Below are 25,758 nucleotides of genomic sequence, written 5' to 3'. Positions count from 1 at the left end.
GCAAGGCGCGCACTGAAAGGGAGAGCGAGCAGGGCTGACCAGGGTTTTGTTCCCTGCCTCTCCCACCTGCAGCTGCCAGCATTTAAGTGCTTCAAAGCTCCGATGCACTGTGCCCCTTGCTCCCATGCTCCCAAGCAACAGTTGCTCCTTTCCTCCAAAAATTTATCCAAGCCCTTTTTGGGATCTGGCTAAGCCAGAGATGGGCAATTATTTCAGCTGCTTAATGAGTTTTGGTGAGCTTGTTGAGGGCCGTGCACAGAAATCTTTCAGAAGATGTAATTTTAACAAATTATAGATAAATGATATCCTAAAAAGCAGACATCTGCTATATTTTAATATTTCAAAAAATATTTTTTGTCCCGATACATACAAAATGAGGGTTGGAGGGGACCTCAGGAGGTCACATCTATTCCAACCCCTGCTCAAAGCAGGACCAGCCCCAGCTACATCATCCCAGGCAAAGCTTTGTTGAGCTGGGCCTTAAAAACCTCGGAGGATGGAGATTGCAACACCTCTCTGGGTAACCTGTTCCAATATTTTACTACCCTCATCCGAAAGTTTTTCCTTGTATCTAACCTAAACTTCCCTTGCTGCAACTTGAGCCTATTGCTCCTTGTTCTGTCATCTGCCACCGCTGAGAGCAGTCCAGCTGCAATGAGCAGTGTTTGACTATGTTTGAGCAGTGCATGAGTTCATGTCTGAGGGTATGCTTGAGCAGTGGATATAGAGGCAATTGCATAACTCAAAACAGTCTTACTCTTGTATGTGTGGGGATTGTGTGGCTGGCCCTGTGGCACTCTGCATGGCACTGAGCCCTATTGCAAGGAAAATTAAATTTGGTCATGTTAAGTTGGCCGAACTTAGTATCATAGTACTTAGGGTCGGAAGGGACCTAAACAGATCATCAGGTCCGCCCTCCTGCCCTGGGTAGGAACGGGTGCTGGGGTCATATCACCCTAGCCAAATATCTGTCCTGCCTCCTCTTGAAGACCCCCAAGTTAGGAGAGAGTACCACCTCCCTTGGGAGCCCAGTGCAGAGCCTGGCACCCCTAACTATAATGTCTCCTGATGTCCAGCCTGAACCTTCTCTCTAACACTTGGTGGCTGTTTTTCCTAGTAACCCTGGGTGGTGCCCAGGGAAACAGAGCCTACCCCATGGTCCCCCATGGTGGTTCCCGCTGGTCCCCCACGGTGAGTTTGTAAATGGCCACCAGATCCCCTCTCAGCCTTGTCTTGTGGAGGCTGAATAGATTCAGGCCCTTCAGCCTCTCTTCGTAGGGCCTGTCCCGCTGCCCCTTGACCATATGAGTGGGCCCTCTCAATGCTAGCCACATTCCTCTTGAAGTGCGGTGCCTAGAATTGGACGTGGAGTCCAAGTATTTCCCTCCTAGCTAATATGTATGTATGCATGTATATATGACTATGTTATAATGTAACAATGTATAAAATACAGAAAAAATACATAAGGGGACAATTGGTTTGATGATAAAGTTATTTTTTCTGAAATTTTTCTGCATATCACAGAAGAAAAGATTTTATTCAGATAAGTGCAAAATATTTTTTCATCCATCATTTTAACAGTCATTTTCGCAAAGTAACATATTAAAAGTAACTGAAGTGTTCACTGAGTAGCACAAACTTATTAAGCAGGACTATTAATGAAGTGCATGACTTCATTAGTACTGATGAAGAGTAGTGCTGCAAAGAGAAATCAACATGAATGTGTATTGCTATGAGATATATATTACAAATATTTGCTGAGTTGAAGGTGCTTGCCACAATGCAATAATTAAACAGAAGTCACAAATGCATGGCACACTGACTAGGTCTGCCTCTAGCTGCTTGCCCAGAGACTGCTTTGTGCTAAAGGCAAAAGACAAAGAGGTTTTTTTTTCTGCTTCCATTCTAGACATCCAGGATCAGACCTCAAAAGTGGTTTATATGCCTTCCATAAAGAGAATGAAAAGGATACATATAATCAAGGATAAAACCCTATGGAGTCTTGAGGCAAGATTTCTGGCTGGGATCAATATTATTAACCTTAATTAAGAAGACAGAGAAAAGAATACAGCAGGTCAACTGGCCTGTCTGTTGCTGAGCTGTGCTGGGATTAGAGGCGCACATGCTCTATCAGACGGCTTATTTTAATTAAGGATTTCATCAATTGCAATTCTTGAAAGCAAGCAGGAGATGCTATTGACAGGATCTGTAATTTCTGCAGGGGAAGCCATCCAGCTGTAGATTTCAATTTATGCAAAGAATGGAGTTACTGAGCCTCTCAAAGTGTGCCAAAGCTTTGTACAGAAGAATAGCGTGCGAAGGCAGGTGCCCCTAAGAGCCTGGAATCTTATTTGAAGCTGACACAGAGAGTATCAAACAAAAGGGTGACATGGGGTGAGGATGGACAAAGATTTACAGCATAGGGACAAATGCTTTTTTCCCTTTGTGACTTACAATGACCTCTGCGTCTCCATTTCAATTGCATAAATGGAACGCCTTTCCCTGCATGGGAGGCAGCAGTAGTGAGATATTTAGAAGAGATCTATCTGCCTGAGGAGAGAGAAGCTACTTGACAGGCTGGGATGGCAGAAGCAACAGTGACAAAAGGCAAAGAAGGGAGAAAATGTGAGCCACTGAGGATCTTTATTACATTTAGGAAGAGCACAGACCAACTGCAGATGCTTCCTCAGCCTGACAAAGGGTATTTATACCCGAAAGCTTGCAAAGAATTTTTCCAACTATTTGAGTTGGTCTGATAAAAGATATTGGATTTACCCAAAGAACCTTGTCTGCCTATGTCCTTAGACCAACACGGCTACAACCTAGACCCCAGCCACTGAGGATGGCATCATGTGATTAGAGGCGGCAGAAAAGCTCTCTTGCATAGAGAGATGCAGACTGGCACAGAGCTGTGCAGCCCCTTCTCCAACAGTCCAGGTCTCCTCTGATGCAGCAATGCTGCACTTGCTGTATTGCATTTAGGTCTTCCTGTGGTCCTGAAGGGGCAAGGAAGCAGTGCAGTACTTATCATTTATAACAATGTCCAACGGGGGCTACATGTCACAGTCTCTATTCCCGTGTCTTTCCAACACAAGTCAAATCAAACAGAGATTTGTTCTTTAGATTTTACTGGATAAGCAGTAACTGCCAGTCATTTTGCTATTCTAAACTTTTCTGCTGAGTGCTGTTGGTTTTGCCTGAAGTGTCCATCAAATACAAAAGTCTTCAATATTGAAAGAAGGTACTCTCCACATGGAAACCAGACCACTGAAACAATCAACCTCTACTAGCCAAAAACGTTAGAATAGATTTTATTTTTTCAAAATTCTTGAAGGACTTTTACTGAACTCCATTTGGACATACATTTTCATATGCCTATGTATATAAATCATCCTTGCAAAAATACCCAAGAATGTACAACTTTCTTAGAAAGCACACGACACTGGACATTACAGCCAAATTTACATAGCTAGCTTCTCTTAGCTGATGATCACATTCTGTAAATAGTTGTTGTAAGGCTGAGAGCACCGTGGGAAATTTCACTGTTACATAGATTGCTGCCTCTTATTCAGGCACTTCTCAATATCATCAAGCACCTGGACTGCTGCCTTTGGAATTCGAGTCCCAGGACCAAACACGCTGGACACGCCAGATTCATAGAGGAAATCATAATCCTGTTTAGAGAAAAATGTAAATAAATAGTGAACAGTGAAACGTAAAGCACACCCTTACAGTTTCTAGGGTGTATCTGTAGAACAGTTAGACGGGAGGAGTTGCATCTACCCCCAGAAACAGGCAGCATTCCCTAGGCATGGCAAAGAGAAGCCAAACAGAACACAGTCTAAAAATATACCTACATAAAAAGGTTACATCAGTTTAATGCTAGAATCTCCCAAGATTTCAAACGGACCAGGGATGTGGCTATTTATTCCTTCATTTCCCTTCCTAACGTGTGTTTCTGGGTAGCGTTAAAAACAGTAGCTATATTTCATGCAAACTTGGCTCTATTTAAGTGGAAGCAGTTCACAGTTTCAGATTCAAGGCTTCCAAAGCACAGTCATACCAAAGTATTATAACATAGCTATAGCAGTGTCCAATAACCAAGTATGACAGATTGCCCACGATCTAAGAGTACAAAGAGATTGGGGAAGGGAAATAATAGATCAAAAACCCAGGCTTGCAACACAACTTGAAATGGACCCTGGCAATTGTGCAGAAAAGCCAGCAGCACTGTAACACTGTATTACATTAAGCTTGCATAAAAAATAGTTACCAAAACAGATGTCAAAGCAGTACCTGAGGGGGGATGACGCCTCCACAAATGACCAGAATGTCGGGACGGCCAAGAGTCTTTAGCTCTTTGATGAGTTCAGGAACAAGAGTTTTATGACCTGCTGCTAATGTGCTCACACCTACGCAGTGCACATCAGCATCTACAGCCTGCTGGGCCACTTCCCGGGGTGTCTAAAGGGAAACAAGATGAAGTGGCAAACTGAAATTGGCACTAGAGTGAATAAAGGAACAAGTATTTAAAGGAAAATAGTTATATTCAAAATACATTTAAAGGACACTGTCACAGAAATAATACCTGGAAGAGTGGACCTATGTCTACATCAAAGCCAATGTCTGCAAATCCTGTAGCAATAACTTTGGCTCCTCTATCGTGGCCATCCTGACCCATTTTAGCAACAAGGATACGGGGTCTGCGTCCTTCATGATCGATGAACTTATCAACTCTGATTAAAAAAAAAAAAAAAAGGACATTTAACTCTTCTATTTCACCACTGTTAATTGAAAGCATACTTACAAGACAACAGGGTACCTGCTGCTATTATAGAACGATTTCAGATTACATTAAAAGATCAATGTTGGTTGGTATGTGCAGCATGCATGCCATTTCAATATTTTACTTTACATGATCAATGGTGAATTCCCCGGTGGCTGCAGCAGTGGCAGCAGTAGCCCCACCTGGAAGCTGTATGGGTTAGCTAGGACCAGGGCCAGGGCTGGGGTGGAGGAGGGTAGGAGCACAGCACACCCTGCCCTGGGGGAAAAGCGGATGGGGTTTGGTCCTAGTTAGCTGGCAGGCTGGATCCAGCCTGTAGGCTGTATTTTGCCCATCCCTGACCAAGGGATTCAGCTTTCATTTAGCAGGAAAGTGAGGGTAAGTCAGCGGAGAGTGAGAGTTAGTCAGCGGAAGTTAGCCTCTATCCCTGCTCTATGCAGCCTTAACACTGGAAAAATCTTTCCTTCTTCATTCTGCTTTTCAAAAACAAGGTGCACATTATATGCTGGGGTGTGCAGTATGTGAGAAAATGCAGTATATCCCTATATTATGAACACTGAGAATAAAGGAAGTTGTACAACCTACAAAAACTCTTTTTGTTTTCTGTTTAGTCTGTAAGTCTGCAAAAATTCTTAAGTCACCCATTATGGAGGGCTCACAATATGTACTGATTGTATGACACAGGGGTTGGCAACATTTTTGGCCACAGTGCCAAAAACATCCCAACCTCGACCATGTACCACGATTGCATGTGCACTCATCACTGCCATGGAGCTGGTGCCAGAGCTCCGGACCTTGATACAGCTGTTTGCAGCCTGCCGGGTGCCTACACCTGCCCAGAGCCTCAGCCAGCTGCGGCAGGAAGTCAGGAGGCTGTAAACACCTTCACCAGGGTATGGAGCCCTGGCACTTGCTCTGTGGCAGCGGCGACTGCACACATGCCTCTGGATGGACAGTAGGGGAGGGGCTGTGGTTGTGCTGTCCCAGCCCTAGACCCCTTTCCTGGCTGTAAGCCCCAAAGTGCATGTACAACTGCCACCACCACGGAGCCTGGCCAGGGCTTTGGAGCTTGGTGCACCTGTTTGCAGCCTCCTGGCTGCCAGCTGCAAGCAGCCTGGGCTCTGCAGCCTACAGCAGCTGCTCAGAGGTCGGGCTGGCTGTGGTGTGCTGAGCAAAATGGCCTCACATGCTGAAGGTCGCCAACGCCTGGTCTAATGTTAAACTCTTACCTATTAATGGCATGAAGGATTTCATCACTCTCTCCAAATTCCTGGCGGTAGGCTCCGCTCACCATTCTGTCATTGGCCTTATGCTCCCCAAACACCTCCTTCATTGCATTTGTTATTTCTCCAACAGTGCATCTGCAATAGGGTGAGGATAATGCAATGAAAATAAGATACAGAAGTCACTGGCAACAATCCAGACTACTCTAATGAATACACATATAAGCAATAATACAAACATAGAAAAATAGAAAATTTGCACCATAACAAGATACTCCACTGGATACTTTTCTCAATGTGAGGGGAAGATGATACATAAACATTCACCAGAAATAAGGCAGTGCTTTCTCTGTAAAGCACTACTGGAGAGTGCTCGGAGAACATGGGCATTTATACACATACGTTTGTCTGCTCCAATGCACTAGAGATCTATCGAGTCAGCTCCTCATGCAAGCTGATGTGCCCAGCGCTGCATCACGTGCATTTGTATAATTGGCGAAATGTGCATCAACGCACAGAAAAAGGCATCGGTGCGCTTCTGAACTAAAACACCTTTGATGTGCTTTAGTTCAAAAGTGTGCCACTGCCATTTTCTCAGTGCTGACGCACATTTCGCTGTTTATACAAACCTGTGTGCCGCAGCGCTGGGCGCTTTTAAAAGTGCCTGACGTTGCAGCGCAAGCACGTGTACAAATATCCATGGTGTTAAGTTCACTTTAACAACCCAATAAAGAATCTATATAGAATAGGATTCAAATTCTATTTTGATTGTGTGACTCTTTTGGGTTCCCTGCACCTGGAACAGTATTCAATTTGATAACTGACCATTTACATAAAGCACTCTTGGAGAAAGAGATGGCTACTGCTCTTCAAAGCAACTGTTGAAGTCTGAATTCCTGGGCAATAGGAGAAAAGACTAAAAGTAGAGTACTGGCTACATGAGTGACAAGAGACTTCATAATGCAGAGGAAGAAGCATGTGCTCTGATACAGGCCAAAAAAAAACACCCCACAGTGGTGAAGCAGAGACACTTCACAAGCAATTATTTCACTGCTTTATCTGCAGCGATACATTTCTTGTGCTCTCTCTCAAAGTGTGCTGGGTTTTGGACCCATTACAAAGTCGGTGCACTTCCACTATCACAAGTCCTGGAACAGGTGGACTATAAACCTAAGGTGCTAACTAGTTGGGAGCTCTGGAAAAGGAATGCTTGTGGGTACTGGGGGAATCGGCACTGTTTTTGGGATTCAGCTCCACAGTCCAGTATCCATACAGGGGTAACACAAAGGAAGCATGCCAGAGGAGGCAAAGAAAGATATAGAGCTCTAGCCTACTCCGATGAAAGGAAGCAAAAAAGCATACATGCTCCACGTGAGGCTGAAGCACAAATATCTGGTCCATGTCCAGCACTAGGGCTTCCAGCCAGTCTGTGACAGCAGCCCACCGCTTTGCCTGACAGATCTGCTCAGAGACACAACTCTGTTGGATGCTTTGTTTTATTCTATTAGCCATTCATTTTTCATTTTCTTCCATTCTACTTTTCCTGCTGTTTTTTCTTATCTCCCAGTTTCTCACTCCAGAACGTTTTGCTTCATAACAGGACAACTTAGAGAGAGCTAGCATCCGTTCATCCACGTACTTGTTACTAATAAGAAGGGATCCTGGTTTTCTGATTTAAAAAAAAAATCCCCAATTTTCAGATTTAAAGAAGTAACCCAAAATCCACATTTTTCTCTGATTAAAATGAAACACTACTATATATGTATCTATATGCTAGTGGCGTCTCATTTTAATCACAGAAAAATGTGGATTTTGGGTTATTTTTTTAATCCAAAAATTGGGGATTTTTTTGTTTTAAACAGCAAAAACCAGGATCCCTGCTAATAAGAAATATTTAGGTTGAAGTCCCATCTGAAAGCTACAAGTGTGGCTGGGTCTCATTGTGGTTACTGTACTGTATGAATGTAACATATGACAGTCATTGCCCCGATGGGCTTACAACTAATATTAGTGGATTCCACCATTCTGTGAGAAAAGACTTTTCTCTCTCTCTAAATATAAAGTGTAGAATCTGGACAATGCTGGGAAAAAATATAATGGAACAAACCAGCAGCCTAAAATCAAAGGAAATAAACAGGCCATTAAAACAAGAAACGCCCCTTCTTGGAAAAATGTTAAACAGTTCATCTATTAGCTCTACCTCATTGGTGCTCCTTGCTCTGGTTAAGAAATGGATCAGAAACCAGTTCTAGGTGATGATGCTTGGAGGGCTACTGAACCAACTAGCAACTACATAGTTCAAAAAGCAAAATTTCAAGTGACAGGTGTATTAGTTTATTTTACACTTCACTGCAAGCAGAGGTTTTGCTATGTAATCCTGAATTCTCAATTGACTGGCTACTAAATGAAGCAGGCCTCTGTCAGACTAATTGGCTTCAAAGTGATTACTGACAACACAGTGCCTAGCTTAGGAGCTTTTATTAGTATCCATAAAATAAAGATATGCAAAACTTGGGTAATTTGCAAGCAAATACCACTTTCACAAAGAAATGCATCTAAGTTGCTGCAAAGCTTAGTTAAACAGCAACTGACACAAAACTTATATTCAAGAGACATTAATTACAGAGAAGCAAAAATAACGACCATGCCCCATCCAATTACACTTTTCTTTCAACTGTACCTAAATTGGCCAATTCACCCATGCATGCATAACATTTGACACACTTAATCCTATTTAATCATTTGGAAAATGCACTTGTTCTACTATATTACATGTAGCTACAAGGAATGCTTGAAGCCAAAATTGGTTTTGCAGCCTATTTAAATGTTCTCCAAATCCTCTAATACAAGATTCTTTGAGGATTTAGGATATCACTGCTTGAAGTCACGTTTGGGCATGTTACATATTCTTGCTCTTATGCTTTTACCATGGGAGTCAGGGATACAGCCTTTTGATCAGAACTTCCTAGACTTCGAATGCTGAAGACTGCAAGTGAGAGAAGCAGTGGAAAAAACCCTGGTCATACCCAATGCACTCTCCCTTTCAGCATCCACTCTCTGCCACAGTATGACACAGGATACTGGGCAAGATGGACCTAGGGTCTGACCCAGTAAAAGGCAGTTATGCTCTTGTATTAACTAGCCAAAGAAATTATGTTCAGTTTATCTTCTATTGCTACATGTCCAACAGTTATTACTATCTTTAACTGCAGACCTATGCAAGCTGGCAGGCATCCAATATATCCTGAAGATGACTTCCTGGTGTATTAACTGGAATCCTCTAATAAGTCTCATGGTGATCTCTTTACTTCCTGCAAATCCCCGGCTATCCTTGCTATCTTTTCCCCACACTACTCAAGTCGCCCTTGGAATGGACAGTTCTTCTCTGCCTCAGGAAGCCAGAACATTATTCCTCCTATTGACCTACTCCCAGGATTAACAAACTCCATTTCCTTATCACTTTGCAACCAAAATCCATTTAGCTTTGAGAAATCTAATCTAATATTAATACTTCTTTTCTTTTCTTGTCCTCCTATAGCTTTTAAATTTGCGTAAAACCCAAATCATCGCATAACTGGCCAAATGTAATCTGTATGTGAGTGATACGGTCAGTGATCAATATGCAGGCTCATTTAAAGCACATCCAAAAGCTGAAAACCCAGAGATAAAGTTTTTCACTGGCTGTCATTGATATTTAAATCATCCCCTTCATTTCCATGGGATTCCCACACCCTGTGTTCATAATGGTCAAACAGAAACAGCAGCATGCTTGTTTACAGCAGGAGTGGGCATTATTTGGATCCACGGGGCATGTAGGGACTTTTGCTGAGCTGATACAGGATGGATCAGCACCCACCCTTCCATGGCGCAATAATGCACCAAAACTCCCTATGTGGGATGGGGCCATGGGTGAGCAGGGAACAGCATTTGGGAATGGGATGGGTGGGCCTGGCCCTATGCTGTCACTGCCCCAAGATCCCAGGGTCTCCTCAGCCCCACCCACCCATCTTGCTCCGGGATGCTGCTCCATGCCTGCCTACCTGCCTGCCTCCGGCCCCATCCCAGTCACCTGGCCAAGCACCTTGCCTATGTGGGTCCCAGCCCTGGTGGTGGGTGCAGAATGGATGGGCCAGGGTGCCCAGGCAGTGGGACCAGGTTCAGTGGCTGCAGCAGCTGGAAGGAGCCATTGCCGCTGGGGCTGCCAGGAAATGGAATCTGGCTGCAAGCCCTGGGGCAACAGGGCTGGCTGCATACACCAAGGTCCAGGCTGCCCCCTGTGCTTGGGCTAGGTGGGACCAAGGGACCTGCTGCGAGCCTGACAATATCCCTCGATGGGCCAGATCCAGCCCGCATGCCATATTTTGCCCACTCCTGGCTTACAGCTATGTAACCGCATACTGATACAATATAAAAATGTTATGGCCAACGCAGGGCAATGGAAGAAATCATTTTCATTCCAGTTTTTTTAGCTTCTTTGACTTCATAAATTGTATTTGCATCCTGGTGACATATTCATAGGGAAGCTTTCTTTTTGATGGGATTCTAAATATTAGAAATTATCTGTTCCTAGTGAGATTAGGGCATGGCATCTCTCCTGCCCTCCTGCCCAGGAGAGTTGCTTTCCCTGCTGCTGGGTGCTCTCTTTCTCTGTGTTCCAGCAAACTTTATTAAAGACTCGGAGACCACAGATCCTCGTTCGTAACTCTGAGCAGGGTGTGATTCTATTAGATGTAGTTTGCCATTTTTTGAAAGACTTTGGAGTTGGCCTCATGCCTTCAATTTGCCCTTTACAGCCATGAATTGCAAGTGGTTCCTTCATCATCATCACTCCCCCCACCCTCCCAGAGTGTGGGACCAGGTGAATTTGACACCCCTGCGCTAAAGTAAAGCTCTCTAGTGATGTTTACTCGTGGTACTTTGTTCAGCCACTAGATGTCCCCGTATGCCGTGTTTTGATAAGTAACGGGGATAAATCTGGGAGATCACCTATGTGTTAAATTTCCAAACAAGCACCTCTGTGTCTTCTCCCACGTTGCCTCACACCTAGGCAGCAAATTCCTGTTATGACTCACAAAGCTACTTCACTGTCCTTCAGACTTCTCCTAAAGCTTTGCAGGAAGTCAGTGAACAACTTGACTGCTGGCAAGCTTTAATTACTGCCTTATATTGACCAATCCTGTATCGTTCTTTTCATTTGCTGCTCTGTCTGTATCCATCTGTTATCTCACCTTATACTTAAACTGTAAGCTGCTTGGAGTGGAGGCAGGAAAAGGACTGGTGGGTTTTTGATCTGTCCTGTGCCTGAGGCAGGGAGGTACTAGTCTGTGAGTGCTCCTGGGCACTGGCACAATAGTGATCTCATAACAGAGAAAGATACTAAGAGCTAATTGCAGAAATACTGTAGTAAAAGGTTAACTTGTTAAGTCCAACATTACACTCTAATGATCTCTGCAACTCAAGAGTGGTGCTGACATGCTTTCGAAAGAGCCATGACAAACTGTATTCTGGAGGAAGATCTGTTTCACATGTGTTTGCTGAAGATGAAGTAAATGGAAAGGAATCAAATTAGAATAAAGACAGGTTGGCATGGCCTCTCTCCAGGACTTGGATAAGGATGGTTTGGGGTGTCTTATTTCTAGCTCATTTACACTGAGGGGCTGTTTTATTTTACTGCACTTAGTGTTACTACATTTATTTTTGAAGCGTATAATGCAATGAGAAGAATCCAAAGCCCAAAACTCAGTTGGAAAAGGCAACAAAATCACTGTTAGATGAATGGGATTAATGTCTCAAAGCTACAGAAGGTGCTGTACATCCTGTTTAGAAGCACTTATTGTCTTTAAAACAGAGACAAATTTTTACATCAGATAAAAATGCTTCATGCCAGTTGGTGGTGCAAAGGGTCAAATAGCAAAGTGCAATAAAGATTTTTCTATTCCTTTTTTCCATCTCAGGTATTTTTTGCAAGCTCTCTCACCTGTGACACTGCAGGGCAGTACCTCAGAAAAAACCTGTGTGTTCTAAACTGTGTAAGTGACCTGTAAATAGAAAGTGTGGGAACAGAACTGTTTTAGATTAGGTTTGTTCCTAGTAATGTGCTTTAAAAATAAATTAAACATACTTCTTAGAATTTTTAAAGCTATTGATGCCTGATTAAAAAAAAGAAAAGAAAAACAAGTTTGACTGCGGTTTGGCAAGGTTTACCTACACCTCCGAAACATTTTGGAGGACTGAAGAACTATTCAGCATATCATTTTATCAAGGATAGCATATTTTACAAAGATTATCCTGGTTCCTCTTCAAAAATCTCAGAGTATACATATTCAGTTTGACAGCCAACATTGCCCAGAACTATTGGAAATTTGAAGAAGAAAGGAAGTTTTTTCTTTTCCATACCTTGCACGTGCTGCTGCTACTGCAAGCTCCAAGAGGTTGCCTTGACCTGTTTTAGCACCATCTGTTAAAGCTCTAAGACACTGCTCAGCAACTGCTTTATCTCTGCAAGCTTTCACCTTAAATGCAGGAAAGAAAATCTTTGGTTAAAGCATGCAACTAAATAGCATTCCACAGTTCCAACCCATTCCTGCTAAGGTTCTCTTGCCTGTATCATTATGAGTATTTTTAGGAGCTGGCATAAGACCCTGGTTCTGAAAGTATTCATACAAGTAAACAAACCTGGTATTTTTGTGACAGCTTTCCCCAATCAGTTTAATTTACACTGCTAAACAGAACAAGTGAGGCTTCAAATGGTTTTGTTAGAAAGCTGGGATGCCCGAAGTGGCATAAAGCGATAATTTCTAACTCTAGCTGCTGCAGGTAATTACCATAACAATGCTGGAAAGCAAGTGAAGGAAACAATATGAATTCTCTTTCTCTCTCACCACATTATGAAGCATCAACAACTAGGGCTGTGTGAAATTTTGCCGTCTGTTTCAGTTTGACACTGTTTTAACTCATTTCAAGCTTTAAACAGTGAAATCAAAATGAAACGAAGGGTTTTGAAACAGCCTTGAAACAAAATGAGAACAGTCGGAACGTTTTGAAATTTTCAAAATGTTTTGAGTTTCGAAGCAGCCCAGCTGAGTTCCCCTCCCCAGTGCTACAATCGGGCTGGGGAAGGAAACTCAGCCCAGCTGAGCTCCCCTCCCCAGCAATGGGCTGGGGAAGGGAACTCAGCTCAGCTGGGCTGAGTTCCCTTCCCCAGCAGGATGGATTGCAGTGCTGGGGAAGGGAACTGAACTATCGGGCTCAGTTCCCTCCCCCAGCTCAACCGGGCTAAGGAAGGAAACTAGGCCCGATCTCACAGCCGCTGCAGCCCTCCTGGGGTTGTGGCTCCTGATCTGCCTGCCAGATGAGAGAAGCTGGGTGCTGTTGCCTGGGACTGGCAGCATACTGGCACCAGTCCCAGACAGTAGCACCTGGCTTCCCTCCCTCATCTGGCAGTCAGATCAGGGATCCACAACCCCGGGAGGACCGGCACAGCCCCCGCAGCCCTCCTGGGGTTGTGGGCCCCTGATCTGCCTGTTGATGAGAGAGGCTGTTTCGTGCTTCCCCATTATAGCTTACGGGCGAAATTTGAAACAGTGTCAACACTGTTTCGATGAAATGAAATGGAACACAGGTTTTGAATCAAAACGAAATTTGAAATGAAATGTTGTTCCATCAAAACGTCAAAATGCAAGTCAAAACGGAACGGTGCCTTTTCGCACAGCCCTATCAACAATACACTTTTAAAATATCCAATATCTACCAAATTATTAAAATACGTTACAAGAGCTTCACACATAATATATGACAACAACATCATGTGTTTCTGGACCCAGGTTTCATAAAACACTGGTTTTTACATCAGGGTTGTTGGCTGTAGCCATGTTGGTCTAAGGCCATAGGCAGGCAAGTTTCTTTGGGTAAATGTGATATCTTCTATTAGACAAACTAAACAGTTGGAAAAATTGTTCTTTACAAGCTTTTGGGTGCAAACAACCTTCTTTGGGCATGGAGAGAGTCTGCTGGTATTGTGTGTACTCTCCTGGAAGGAACAGAAGCCAAAATGCAAAATGTAGGTCTGTGAAAATGCAAATGTGTGGCAGTGAGGAACAGAGCGAATGGGAGACAGGTGTGAGACAGGTAGGTGGGGTGGGGAAAGGGGGGAAATGTTGAACTGGTGATAGAATGTAGCTGGTAAAATACAGACAGGTTACCTGGGTTATCAGATGGCAGGCAGGTTATAACATGCCATAAATCCAATATCTATATTGAGTCCATGATTTTTTGTATCCAGTAGATTTATGAAGTGAAGTTCATAGGCTTATGTATGAAAGGTGTTTTGTAAATTCCCTTTGAGGTGCACTGGATGAGAAATATTACACTTCTGGAGGTGCAGGTGTGAGATCCAGGAATGGTGATGGTTCTGTTGTGGGATGCAGCTATTGTGGCAGTGGTGGAGATGTGTTGGCAGGTTTTACATTTTTTGTCCCAGCGTGGTCTGGATCCATTTGGTGTGCTTTAGGCCATAGGAAGTTTGCTTCTGGTGATGAATTTAGTGAGGTTCGGTGCTTGTTTGAAGGCTAGGATGGGTGGTTCTGGGAAGATCTCTTTAAGAATTGGGTCCTCTTCTAGTATGGGTTGCAACTGTTTGATTATTTTCTGTATAGGTTCCAGGGAAATACAAAAAGATAATCCCCACAAATTGCACACCGTTAGTTATGACATATCAGCCTTCCCTGGAACCAATATGGAAAATCCTTGCACACCAAAAATCAATCAAAAAATATTCAGTTACCTGTGGGTGCACACTCCTCACAAGACAACTACTCTCTCTTCAATCGCTCAGTTCTAATCCTCAAAGGGAATTTACAAAATAACTTTTGTAGATGAGCATATGACCTTCACTTAAAAAATGTACTGGATACAAAAAATTATGGACTAAATATAGACATTGGATCTATGGCACATTATACCTGCCTAAAATCTGATAACCCAAGCAACCTCTCTGCATTTTACCAGCTACATTCTATCATCAGTTCTACATTCTCCCCTTTCTCCCCCACCTATCTCTCTCACATATTGTCTCCCATTCCCTCTTACCCTCACTGCCACACATTTGCATTTTTAAAGACCTGCATTTCACATTTTGGCTTCTGTTCCACCCAGGAGAGCACACGAAACACCAGTGGACTCTCCCTATGCCTGAAGAAGGGTGTTTGTGCCTGGAAGCTTGCGAAGAACAACTTTTCCAACTATTTAACTGTCTAATAAAAGATATCGCATCTACCCAAAGAACCTTGTCTGCCTGGACCTTACATCTATATTAGTCCAATTTTCAAGATAAGAAAGCACATGCTACGCTCATGTATATTATCTACAAAAATATGACAGAAAACTAAAATGTGTGTTAAGGTGGCCGCTGGTCCTGTTTCATACTGCACCATTCGGTTTTTAACCCCCTGTCCGTTCCCGAATGAGAAACAAACTGCAAAAAAGTCCTGTTTTTCAGTTAATTGGTGGAAATGCATGTCAATCATTTGTCCTCACAATTCTATTGGCTGTGCCTAGAGGTATGGCAGTGCACAGCCAGGAGGAGCAGGGCTCCAAGCCAGAAAGGGAGGGAGGGAGGTGGAGGATCTCAGGGCTGGTTGCTCTCCACCTGCACGAGGAGTTGTGGCTGCAGTGCATGTGCAGGTACAAGAGCCGAGGCGACGTTGCATGCTCGAGCGCACTGCCTCGGCACAAGGTAATGGCTTTGAGAGCAGGAAGATGGAGCTGTATCTGCTGGATACAGATCTGTATCTGCTGGACAGGGAGGAGGCTCTTATCACTGTTTTCACACCCACAGAGCAGCCTGGTGAGCCCCTGGGGTGTCCTACTGTGCAATTTGCCAGAAGTCAACGGAATGCTTTTTTTTTTTGCTTTTTTTTTAAATAAAGCAGCACAAGCCTGGCGATGTGCCAGCAAGAAAAACGAATGTACCAAATGATAGATGCAATTATTACCTGGAAATATAGCTGTGCTGCTCCTTCCTTCATCTCTGGCTTCGTTCCTTAAATCTTTGTTATTTTTTGTCTTCAGCTAGCACTTTTATGGCTCAATCAGTACTGGAGCTGCAGTGTTAGGTGGTGTATCTCAGTAAGTTTTTGAAGGAGGTACCTACTTTTTCTTTCTTTTTTTTAATAGGTAAAATTTTGTTCCTAATCCTCCCTTAACAATATATCCAAGCATACCTAGAACAGACAATTTATTTATAAGACTTTCTAACAACTACAGTGTGCATGCACCTTTGAAGTGGCCAACAACACCACTCCAGTGTTGAATCTTCTCTGCAGAGAATATGAATTGTGCTAAATTGTGATCCTTTTCATGTCATCTTGACAAATAGCCAGTATGAACTGTGATGAGACAAAACTTATTCTTCTGAAACTTAAGGGAATTTAAAAATCGAGCCTTCAGAGGGAAAGGAAAAAGAACCCATAATACCATTCCATTCTTCTGGGAAGTAGTCAGTTTATTTTCAGCTCAATTTAATTTCCTTGTTATCCTAAATCTCAAAAGTAAACAATAATAACCCAAATCTAAGGAAATGATGCTTCATGAATTGGTATTGAGAAAAGTTAAGAGCATCACATTCAGACACTCTCTTTTTAAGAGTTTTAAGTCTTTCTTGGAGCTTCCAAAACACTGAAGTAGCATGGAAACAGGAACAAGAATGATTCAAACAACTTCCTCGGGTGGGAGATTGACTCTGTTTTCCTTAACTGCTTTCCATATTTTTGAAAGTCAAATTGATGGATCATTTTTACAATCAAGAAAATGTTAATTTCAGATGTGAAAATCTTAGGTTTTATAGTTTTATAATTGCAGCATATGCTTTTCTCTTTATAATATGCATATCAGAACGCTTTCTATGATTTTTACAAAGTAAAACAAAAACAATCATGTTTGGATTTCAATATTCTACTTCCAGGGTATCTAATCCAGTGCCACTAATGTCACTGTGCAGAACCCTTCTTCTTGCTAATGATATTGGACTGGATCTACAGAACAAAACTTTTGATGAGCTTTCCTTTGTCTCACAGCTCAAGAATTTAGATTTTCAAAAATGCAGTACCTACCTTCTCAAGCTTCTCAATCTGCTTTTGGCGAACTGAAGTGTTATCAATAGCCAGAACTTCAACTGAGTCCTCTTTTTCTAACTGGTACTTGTTTACTCCAACAATTACTTCAGATCCTGGTTTCCAACACAAAGACCAAGAATTTATAATATATTAACAATATATGCACAAACTGCAGAGCTACTTTTTGAAAGCTCACAGTATTCTGTGTAGTTAAGTGCTTGTTTGATAACTTAAATATAATACCATATTTTTATATCATCCTACATTTATTTTTATTTTTTTATTTTTTCTCTCAAGGAAGGAATTAAGTTTATTTTTGTCATATTTTATCACGGAGAGATGATTATGTACAGGAACTCTGATTTGTATGCTGAAAAGTGATGTAAAATATATGGCATTTCTTACTTACCTATAGAGTCAGAATCATATCGACTTACTATGCTAACTGGAATAAACTATATTTCTCTTATTTTTTTACTTCATTGATGATGATTTATGAACTCATTATCAATTAACACAGATTATTGCTTCACAGTGTAGATTAGGCAAAGCCCTAAAAACTAATCTTGCTTTTACTACTTCTCCTGGAAAGCTTTCGTGCAGTAACAGACTTCTTTCAGGAAGTTCTCACTGATATTCAACCAAAATCTCCCATTTTCCTTTGCTGCTTTACTCCTAAATCTAAAAATCAAAATTTATTTAAAACATTGCTTAAATAGATTTGAAAAAGCATACTTTGAAGCTGTATTCATTTTCTCTTGTCTGCATCTTCCCCTTGATGAACCTACCAGAATCAATCCTGGCTTGTCTGCGAGCGGCGCATTCTTCAATCCGGAGTTTGGGAATTCCCTCAGCTACAGCTCTGGCCATTCCACCCATTTCTTCAATCTCATTAATTAACTAAGGAAGACAAGAAGAACAAATTAAGAGGATTGTTTGCAACAAGGTTCATGAAACTAACTTTACGATTGTATCCTAGCTCTTTCTGTGAAAGGAAGGAAGCTAAACAAGAAATCATTACTAACAAACATATGGAGTTATCAGTCTTTCTCCTATGAAGAGCTTGCAATTCGAGGGTGTGATCCTATGTATTGGCTCCCTGCGGACACATCTGTATGCCTCTGCAAAGCTTCACCCATTTTGATATGGCTCTGCAGAGCAATCCATTCATGTACAAACAACTGCTGAATTAGATCCTAAGTCCCAGTATTTCAAATAATTACATATTTAAATAATATTTAAATAATAACTTAATAGTTCAAGTCAATAATCTTAAATACTTAAATAATATTTAAATAACCTTGGTTTGTGCAAGTAGTTCCACTGACATCAGTGACAGTGCTCAGGTACAACGTTACTTGCACGTACAAATATTGTAGGAAAGCACCCTAAAAAAAGATAAGTGACATCTAACAACTGAAGCAAGAGGGAACAGTGAATAGGCAAGATTCACAAAGAAATACTGGATCTGGTATTGGCAACAGGGGATGACATGGTAGGGGACCTCCAGATTGGTAGCCATTTGGGAGACAGTGATCACCTAATAATAGAATTCAACGTAAGACGTCGAGTGGGTAAGGTAACTAGTAGGGTGAAAGTGCTAGACTTTAGGAAAGCTGATCTCAATGAACTCAGGCGATTAGTCAAGGACGCACTGCAGAGTAGGAGATTTGAAGAAATGGAAGCCCAAGAAGGGTGGCTGTGCCTTAAGGAAACAATCCTTCGGGCACAAAGCAAGACGATCCCCGAGCGAGGCAAAAGAGGGAAAGGGGCCAGGAGGCTTCCATGGCTGACCAGAGAAATCCAGGGCAGCCTAAGGGCCAAAAGGGGAGCACATAAAAAGTGGAAACAAGGTGAGATCACCAAAGATGAATATACCTCCTCTGCTCGTGCTTGTAGGGAGGCAGTTAGATGGGCCAAAGCTACCACGGAGCTGAGGATGGCAACCCAAGTAAAAGACAACAAGAAATTGTTTTTTAGATATATAGGGAGTAAAAGGAAGGTCCAGGGAGGAATAGGACCACTGCTAAATGGGCAGAAACAATTGGTGACAGACAGGGGGGACAAGGCTGAACTCCTCAACAAGTTCTTTGCCTCAGTGTTCCTAAGCGAGGGGCACAAGTCTCTCACTGGGGTTGTAGAGAGGCAGCAGCAAGGTGCCAGACTTCCATGCGTAGATCCTGAGATGGTGCAGAGTCACTTGGAAGAACTGGATGCCTTTAAGTCGGCAGGCCCGGATGAGCTCTATCCGAGGGTGCTGAAGGCACTGGCCGACATCATTGCAGAGCCACTGGCGGGAATATTCGAACGCTCGTGGCGCACGGGCCAAGTCCCGGAGGACTGGAAAAGGGCTAACGTGGTCCCCATTTTCAAAAAGGGGAGGAAGGAGGACCCGGGCAACTATAGGCCAGTCAGTCTCACCTCCATCCTTGGTAAAGTCTTTGAAAAAATTATCAAGGCTCACATTTGTGAGAGCCCGGCAGGACAAATTATGCTGAGGGGAAACCAGCACGGGTTTGTGGTGGGCAGATCGTGCCTGACCAATCTAGTCTCTTTCTATGACCAGGTTACGAAACGCCTGGACACAGGAGGAGGGGTGGATGTCGTATACTTAGACTTCAAGAAGGCCTTCGATACGGTATCCCACCCCATACTGGTGAACAAGTTAAGAGGCTGTGACGTGGATGACTACACAGTCCGGTGGGTGGCGAATTGGCTAGAGGGTCGCACCCAGAGTTGTGGTGGATGGGTTGGTCTCGACCTGGAAGGGTGTGGGCAGTGGGGTCCCACAGGGCTCGGTCCTTGGACCGATACTCTTTAATGTCTTCATCAGCGACTTGGACGAGGGAGTCAAATGTACTCTGTCCAAGTTTGCAGATGACACAAAGCTATGGGGAGATGTGGACACACCGGAGGGCAGGGAACAGCTGCAGGCAGACCTGGATAGGTTGGACAAGTGGGCAGAAAACAACAGAATGCAGTTCAACAAGGAGAAATGCAAAGTGCTGCACCTAGGGAGGAAAAATGTCCAGCACACCTACAGCCTAGGGAATGACCGGCTGGGTGGCACAGAAGTGGAAAGGGATCTTGGAGTCCTAGTGGACTCCAAGATGAACATGAGCCGGCAGCGTGACGAAGCCATCAGAAAAGCCAATGGCACTTTACTGTGCATCAGCAGATGCATGACGAATAGGTCCAAGGAGGTGATACTTCCCCTCTATCGGGCGCTGGTCAAACCGCAGTTGGAGTACTGCGTGCAATTCTGGGCGCCACACTTCAAGAAGGATGCGGATAACCTGGAGAGGGTCCAGAGAAGGGCCACTCGTATGGTTAAGGGCCTGCAGACCAAGCCCTACGAGGAGAGACTAGAGAAACTGGATCTTTTCAGCCTCCGCAAGAGAAGGTTGAGAGGCGACCTTGTGGCTGCCTATAAGTTCATCACAGGGGCATAGAAGTGAATTGGTGAGTATTTATTCACCAAGGCGCCCCCGGGGGTTACAAGAAACAATGGCCACAAGCTAGCAGAGAGCAGATTTAGATTGGACATTAGGAAGAACTTCTTCACAGTTTGAGTGGCCAGGGTCTGGAATTGGCTCCCAAGGGAGGTGGTGCTCTCCCCTACCCTGGGGGGTCTTCAAGAGGAGGTTAGATGAGCATCTAGCTGGGGTCATCTAGACCCAGCACTCTTTCCTGCTTATGCAGGGGGTCGGACTCGATGATCTATTGAGGTCCCTTCCGACCCTAACATCTATGAATCTATGAATCTATGAAAAGCCATCAGACACGCATCTAAACCCTGGCTAAGTTCTATGTAAAAATAAGAAGTATTTTTTATGGGTCAAGTGTTATTTTCAGGCCCTTCTCTTCATGCTGTCAGCGGTGGCCTGTTGCTTGTCTCCCCACAGCTTCAACTCTCCATCTAAAACCTCCTGCCTACTACATACTGATGGTGTAAAATATGTGTCAAACGTACAGCTCATACATCTCCATCATCTGAACTGTGGGACTTCCAGAGAGGCTGGGAATTTGGGCACAGGGCTCACTGCTGAAATCTATGCTATGGAACCCCATTGTAGATGCATTTAAGCAGCAGGGTGCGAGTGATAGCTGCATTAATCCCTGAGACTCCCTAACATGTTCATCCCTGGATCCAGCCCCGGAGGATTACCAAATTGCAGATCCAGCCTAGAAGCTGGGGTGGAAGGGGGATAGAAACTAATTTGAAACCTCTGGCATAACAGATTTACAGATCCTAAACCCAAGCCCACAGATTTATGCGATACTGTAGTCTCAGATACTCCTAGTTTTTATAGTCTCGGGGAGATTATGGTTTCAACTAAATTGCTGCTGCAATAAGTAGGCATATGCATGATAAGTGTCTCACCTGCATTTTCTTTAAGCATGCGTATTGCTGGATTGAGAATGTTAAAGGCTGGGATCTTAAATGTGAAAGCAAATACGCTGTTTAAATGTGAAAATAAATATGCAAATACGCTGTTTAAGAGAAATTCAGTTCCCTCTTCAAATCTACTAGCATAACAAGTAAACACTTAAAAGGCATTTTTGGAAACAATTAGTGGCCCCATAAGATGCACAGATAACACTGACCTGTAAAGCAGCTTCATATACGTCATTAGTGAGACATTCCATCATAAATGAACCTCCCCATGGATCAGCCACTTTAGGAATGCCAGACTCCTCCTGTATTATGATCTGAGTATTCCGAGCAATGCGAGCACTTTTTATTGTGGGCAGACCCAACGCTTCATCAAATGAGTTTGTGTGCAGTGACTGAGTACCTCCAAAGACTGCTGCCATTGCCTCAATTGTAGTACGGATAATATTGTTGTAGGGATCCTAAAGAAAAAAGAAAAAAGCTCTGAAGTGTGAGGAAGCTGCAATGCAAGTTAGACAGTTTCTTCCATCTGCATACTAGTACAATGCAAATGGAGTTCAGTTGTCAATACAAAAATTGTATCATATCTACATTATACAAAAGCCAACTAACTTAAAAAAGTAAAGGTACAAATGATATGAATGTGACCAAGGTGAAAGGTCTTTCATAATGATCTTATGGAGATTACAATGAGGAACCTATAAACAAACCACCAAACTACATATGCATCAAATATTTAAATGTTCCAATTAATAAACAAAATCCCTCTTATCCCTAGTTCAGGAAGCTTAATGTACTGAGTTGAGATCAGCCGGAAACCCTCATCCTAAAATTCTTAAACAAACTGCGACAGTGGTGCTGAAAATGGACACATCAGGCTAGGGGAAACTTACTGGTGGAAGTAAAATTCCTCAAGGAAAAGCCTTGGGACCACTCTTATTTAATATTTTCATTAAAGACCTCTGCACAAAAAGTAGGAGCAAGTTGACTAGCTAAAGTTAACAGGTATCATCAATAAACAAGAGTGTCAGCATATTATACAGCAACCCCCCTCCCCCCCACACTACAGCAAAAAAGCAAACTTAAGTGTATGACCTTGAGGACTGAGGTAATGGAAATGGGTGAGGTTTGACAATAAAAAGTACTAGGTCATGCAATTAGTATTTTTGGTGTTGTTCCCTGCCATAAGTTGGAAGTTCATAAGCCAGAGACAAGTGAAAAAAAGGAGCCAGTTGCAATAGTACAGTGGTACAGGATGTATGGACCACTGACATGTCAGAGATGTAAAACACACATGTGTGCACACAAAAAACAAATGCAACCCTAGAAGAAGTCAGCTGAAGCATTTTCATTAGATAATGGGAAGTATTAATGGCACTGGATATGGCCTGGTGAAACCTCATTTGAAATGCAGCTCAGGTTGCATATGTTCAAGAAATATGACTACATAGTGGTACAGGCACAGAGAAGGGCTATTAGGATGATTAGTGGAATGGAGAGCCTATTGTGTAAGATGAGACTAGAGGAGAAGGCTTGTTTAGCCTAGCAAGACGAGGTTGAGAAGGGATGATTGACTTTTATCAAGACATTGTAGGGATGGGGGGACAGAGGGACCTCAGGAAGAGTAAAGAGCTATTTAAAGGTTAAAGGACAACATTTGCACAAGAACAAATTGGTATAAGCTGGCAGTGAATATATTTAGGTTAGAAATTTAGGTTATAAGAAAAAGTCTGTAGTCAGAGATGTGAAGTTTTGAAACACCCTTCTAGTAAGAACTGTGGAGGCAAAACTTTCAGTTGTTTTTAAGATGGACCTTGACCATCTTGGAAGGGGCCTTATAGCACAGGTGCCCACAATAGCAGGCAACTGGATTCAGTAACCCCAGTCCTGTGTTTATTAGATCTGATTATCTGCGTGACATACCTCTCTCTGATGTCTACATGGAGCTTTATTTATTAAAAAGTACTGTTAGTATAACTGCAGATTATTAGTGTTAATAGGGAACCTTTTATTAGTGGACATAAAATGTCCCCATTCAAAAGGTAGTTCACAGAGCCTCATGGCATTCCTGTGAGATAAGAAAGTAATTCATTTATTTTGAAGTAGAGAAGTGAAGTTACTGTCTGGAGGTGACAAAGAAAATAAGAAAGAATGCAATACTGACTCTTGAAGTTACAACTTTTGTCTTTTATCCAATGACTGTCTAACGTAAAATAGAGAAACAGTCCTGCGACCAGGGACTGACACCCTGGACAGGAACCTCATCACCACTTGAGATTGAGGTTGCCTTTCGCTCCCTTTCCAGCCCAATTAATCTTAAGTTGTTCCTCCTTCCTCCTCCCCCAAAGTGGCACAGCTTCAGCAGCAGGGAGGTCCAACCCAGACCAGACTATTCACTTGGCAGAAGAGAACTGAAAAACATAGGTTTGAACCCCCTCCACTTTGATGATGGGGTATGCCCCAGGTTTCCTAGTCTGTGGGCACAGCCACAACCACTGAGCCACTGTGCAAAAGCAGGGGACCAATACCTCCTCTACTTCTGGTTAATCTTTGTCAAAAGAATAAAAAGCTCTCGGCTCTGTTTTTGAAAGAGACAGTTTGGGCATCTAAATCCAGGAAAGGATCTTGGGCTGGGAAACCCAGCATAACACATGCACCACCCCCAGCAAGAATTAGGTGTGTAAGCCCTTATGATGAGCAGGATTTAAGACATAACTCTCTTCTAAGTTTCTTACTGGCCAGTTCAGGCAGTTTTGCATTCACTGGGATTCACAGCTGCCAGCAAGGTCTAAGGGACAGAACTCTTTTCTGGCATTGTACCGGGAGGTTAGATATCTAGGGCACTGACAGATGCTCAGACCCCAGTTCTAACACATGGTGCTTTGCATGAAGTGCCATGAGTTAAAGAGCCCTCCCCCATAACAGATGTTTGCCTGTTGCGGGGAGGAAACAGGGAAATCAAACATGCATGCAGGCGAGCAGCAAGTTAAAGAACCCACCCCACCCCGATGAGGAGCAGCCCCTCTCCCCAATCCCCTCCAGCTCTGGGGCTGCCAGCAGGGAGGGACAGGGAAGCCAGCCGAAGTGAACTGCCAGCTGGGCTTTGTCTGGCCTGAGCTGGACGAGGGATCAGTGGATAGGAGTCTCCCCTGCCTTGTGTCCCCCTGGCTGGGGAACGCGTGAGGCAGGGAGTTCCAATACATGTCCTCCAACCCCTCCAGGTCAGGCTTGGCAAAGCAGAAGTGGAAAGGAGCGGAACAGCAAAAGCTGCTGGCTTGCCCAGCATGAGCTGGAGTGGGGTGTGGATCAGAGTCCCCCTGCCTCGTAGGCCCAGCCCAGTTCCCCCCAGTTCCCAGCTGGGGGATTGGGTGGGGGGGACATCAGATCCAACCCCACCCCACTCCAGCTCAGGCTGGCCAAAGCCTAGGTAGCAGCTCACTGCTGCTGGCTTCCCCCTCCCTCCCCGCTGACAGCCCTGGGGGTGGGGCTGAGCTGCATGAGCCCAGCCCTGAATGTGTGAAAAATTAACCGGAGGGAACACAAGTTCCCTAAGGTGCTCTAAAACAGAGCATCTTCATCTGATATCTCGTTGAAGGGTTAATTTTTCATGTGAGTGGCTGCTTTAAGAGCACTCTGCAGCCAGGCACCTGTGTTATGGCATGGCCATAGAGTGTTTTTAGGGACCTGATCGTGTAAAAAATGTAACTTGTATGTATTGCTGCATCTTTACTAGTAAGGTCAGGCTGTTTTGTGGAGCCTACACCATACAGTTCAGACATAAACTGTGTGGATATTATTATTCACAAACAAACTGCAACAGCAGGCTTTTAACTAGGGACGTAAATACTGATTAAAAAAATATCCATTTAACCTGTTGTAATTACAATGGTTAAAAGATTAATCAGTATGGCAACTCCCAGTCTGGTCCAGATGGGGTTGCTTAGGCCCAGCAGGCAGGGTGCTCTGACCCAGCCCAGCATCAACGGGATGCTTCAAGCCCCTTGAGATGCAGTGGGGGACTCAGTGGCTCCCCAGGGTCCTGTGTCAAGACAACCTGGGCAGGCAGATGGGTCCTCTCTGAGCCGGGGTCTGGGTGTGTTGGGGGGGCTGAGCCACAGGCCCAGGGGAGTTGTCCTGTACCCAGTTACTTCCACCTTGCTCCTGCCAGGCCCTGCAGCAGCTGTAGCAACAGAAGGCACTGCATTTGGCTGGGTGCAAGGATGGGGATGGGCGCAGTGATGC

At 43.6% G+C, this 25,758-nt stretch overlaps 1 protein-coding gene across 1 annotated transcript in view; it reads right to left on the bottom strand.

The window, feature by feature from the left end:
* Positions 1–3,295: 3,295 nt before the first annotated feature.
* Positions 3,296–25,758, bottom strand: part of MMUT (methylmalonyl-CoA mutase) — a 31,231-nt gene continuing 8,768 nt past the window's right edge. The window contains exons 6-13 of the mRNA XM_014608422.3: positions 21,729–21,977; positions 17,909–18,020; positions 17,118–17,233; positions 12,406–12,521; positions 6,016–6,147; positions 4,589–4,736; positions 4,297–4,464; positions 3,296–3,674 (exon numbers count right to left, since the gene is read on the bottom strand). Of these exons, the coding sequence (XP_014463908.2) occupies positions 3,546–3,674; positions 4,297–4,464; positions 4,589–4,736; positions 6,016–6,147; positions 12,406–12,521; positions 17,118–17,233; positions 17,909–18,020; positions 21,729–21,977 (1,170 nt within the window). The 3' untranslated portion in view covers positions 3,296–3,545. The remainder of the gene's footprint in view (positions 3,675–4,296; positions 4,465–4,588; positions 4,737–6,015; positions 6,148–12,405; positions 12,522–17,117; positions 17,234–17,908; positions 18,021–21,728; positions 21,978–25,758) is intronic.

This window comes from Alligator mississippiensis, chromosome 1, assembly GCF_030867095.1.
Source record: "Alligator mississippiensis isolate rAllMis1 chromosome 1, rAllMis1, whole genome shotgun sequence".
Classification (NCBI taxonomy): domain Eukaryota; kingdom Metazoa; phylum Chordata; order Crocodylia; family Alligatoridae; genus Alligator; species Alligator mississippiensis.
This window is presented reverse-complemented; position numbering and strand designations above follow the sequence as displayed.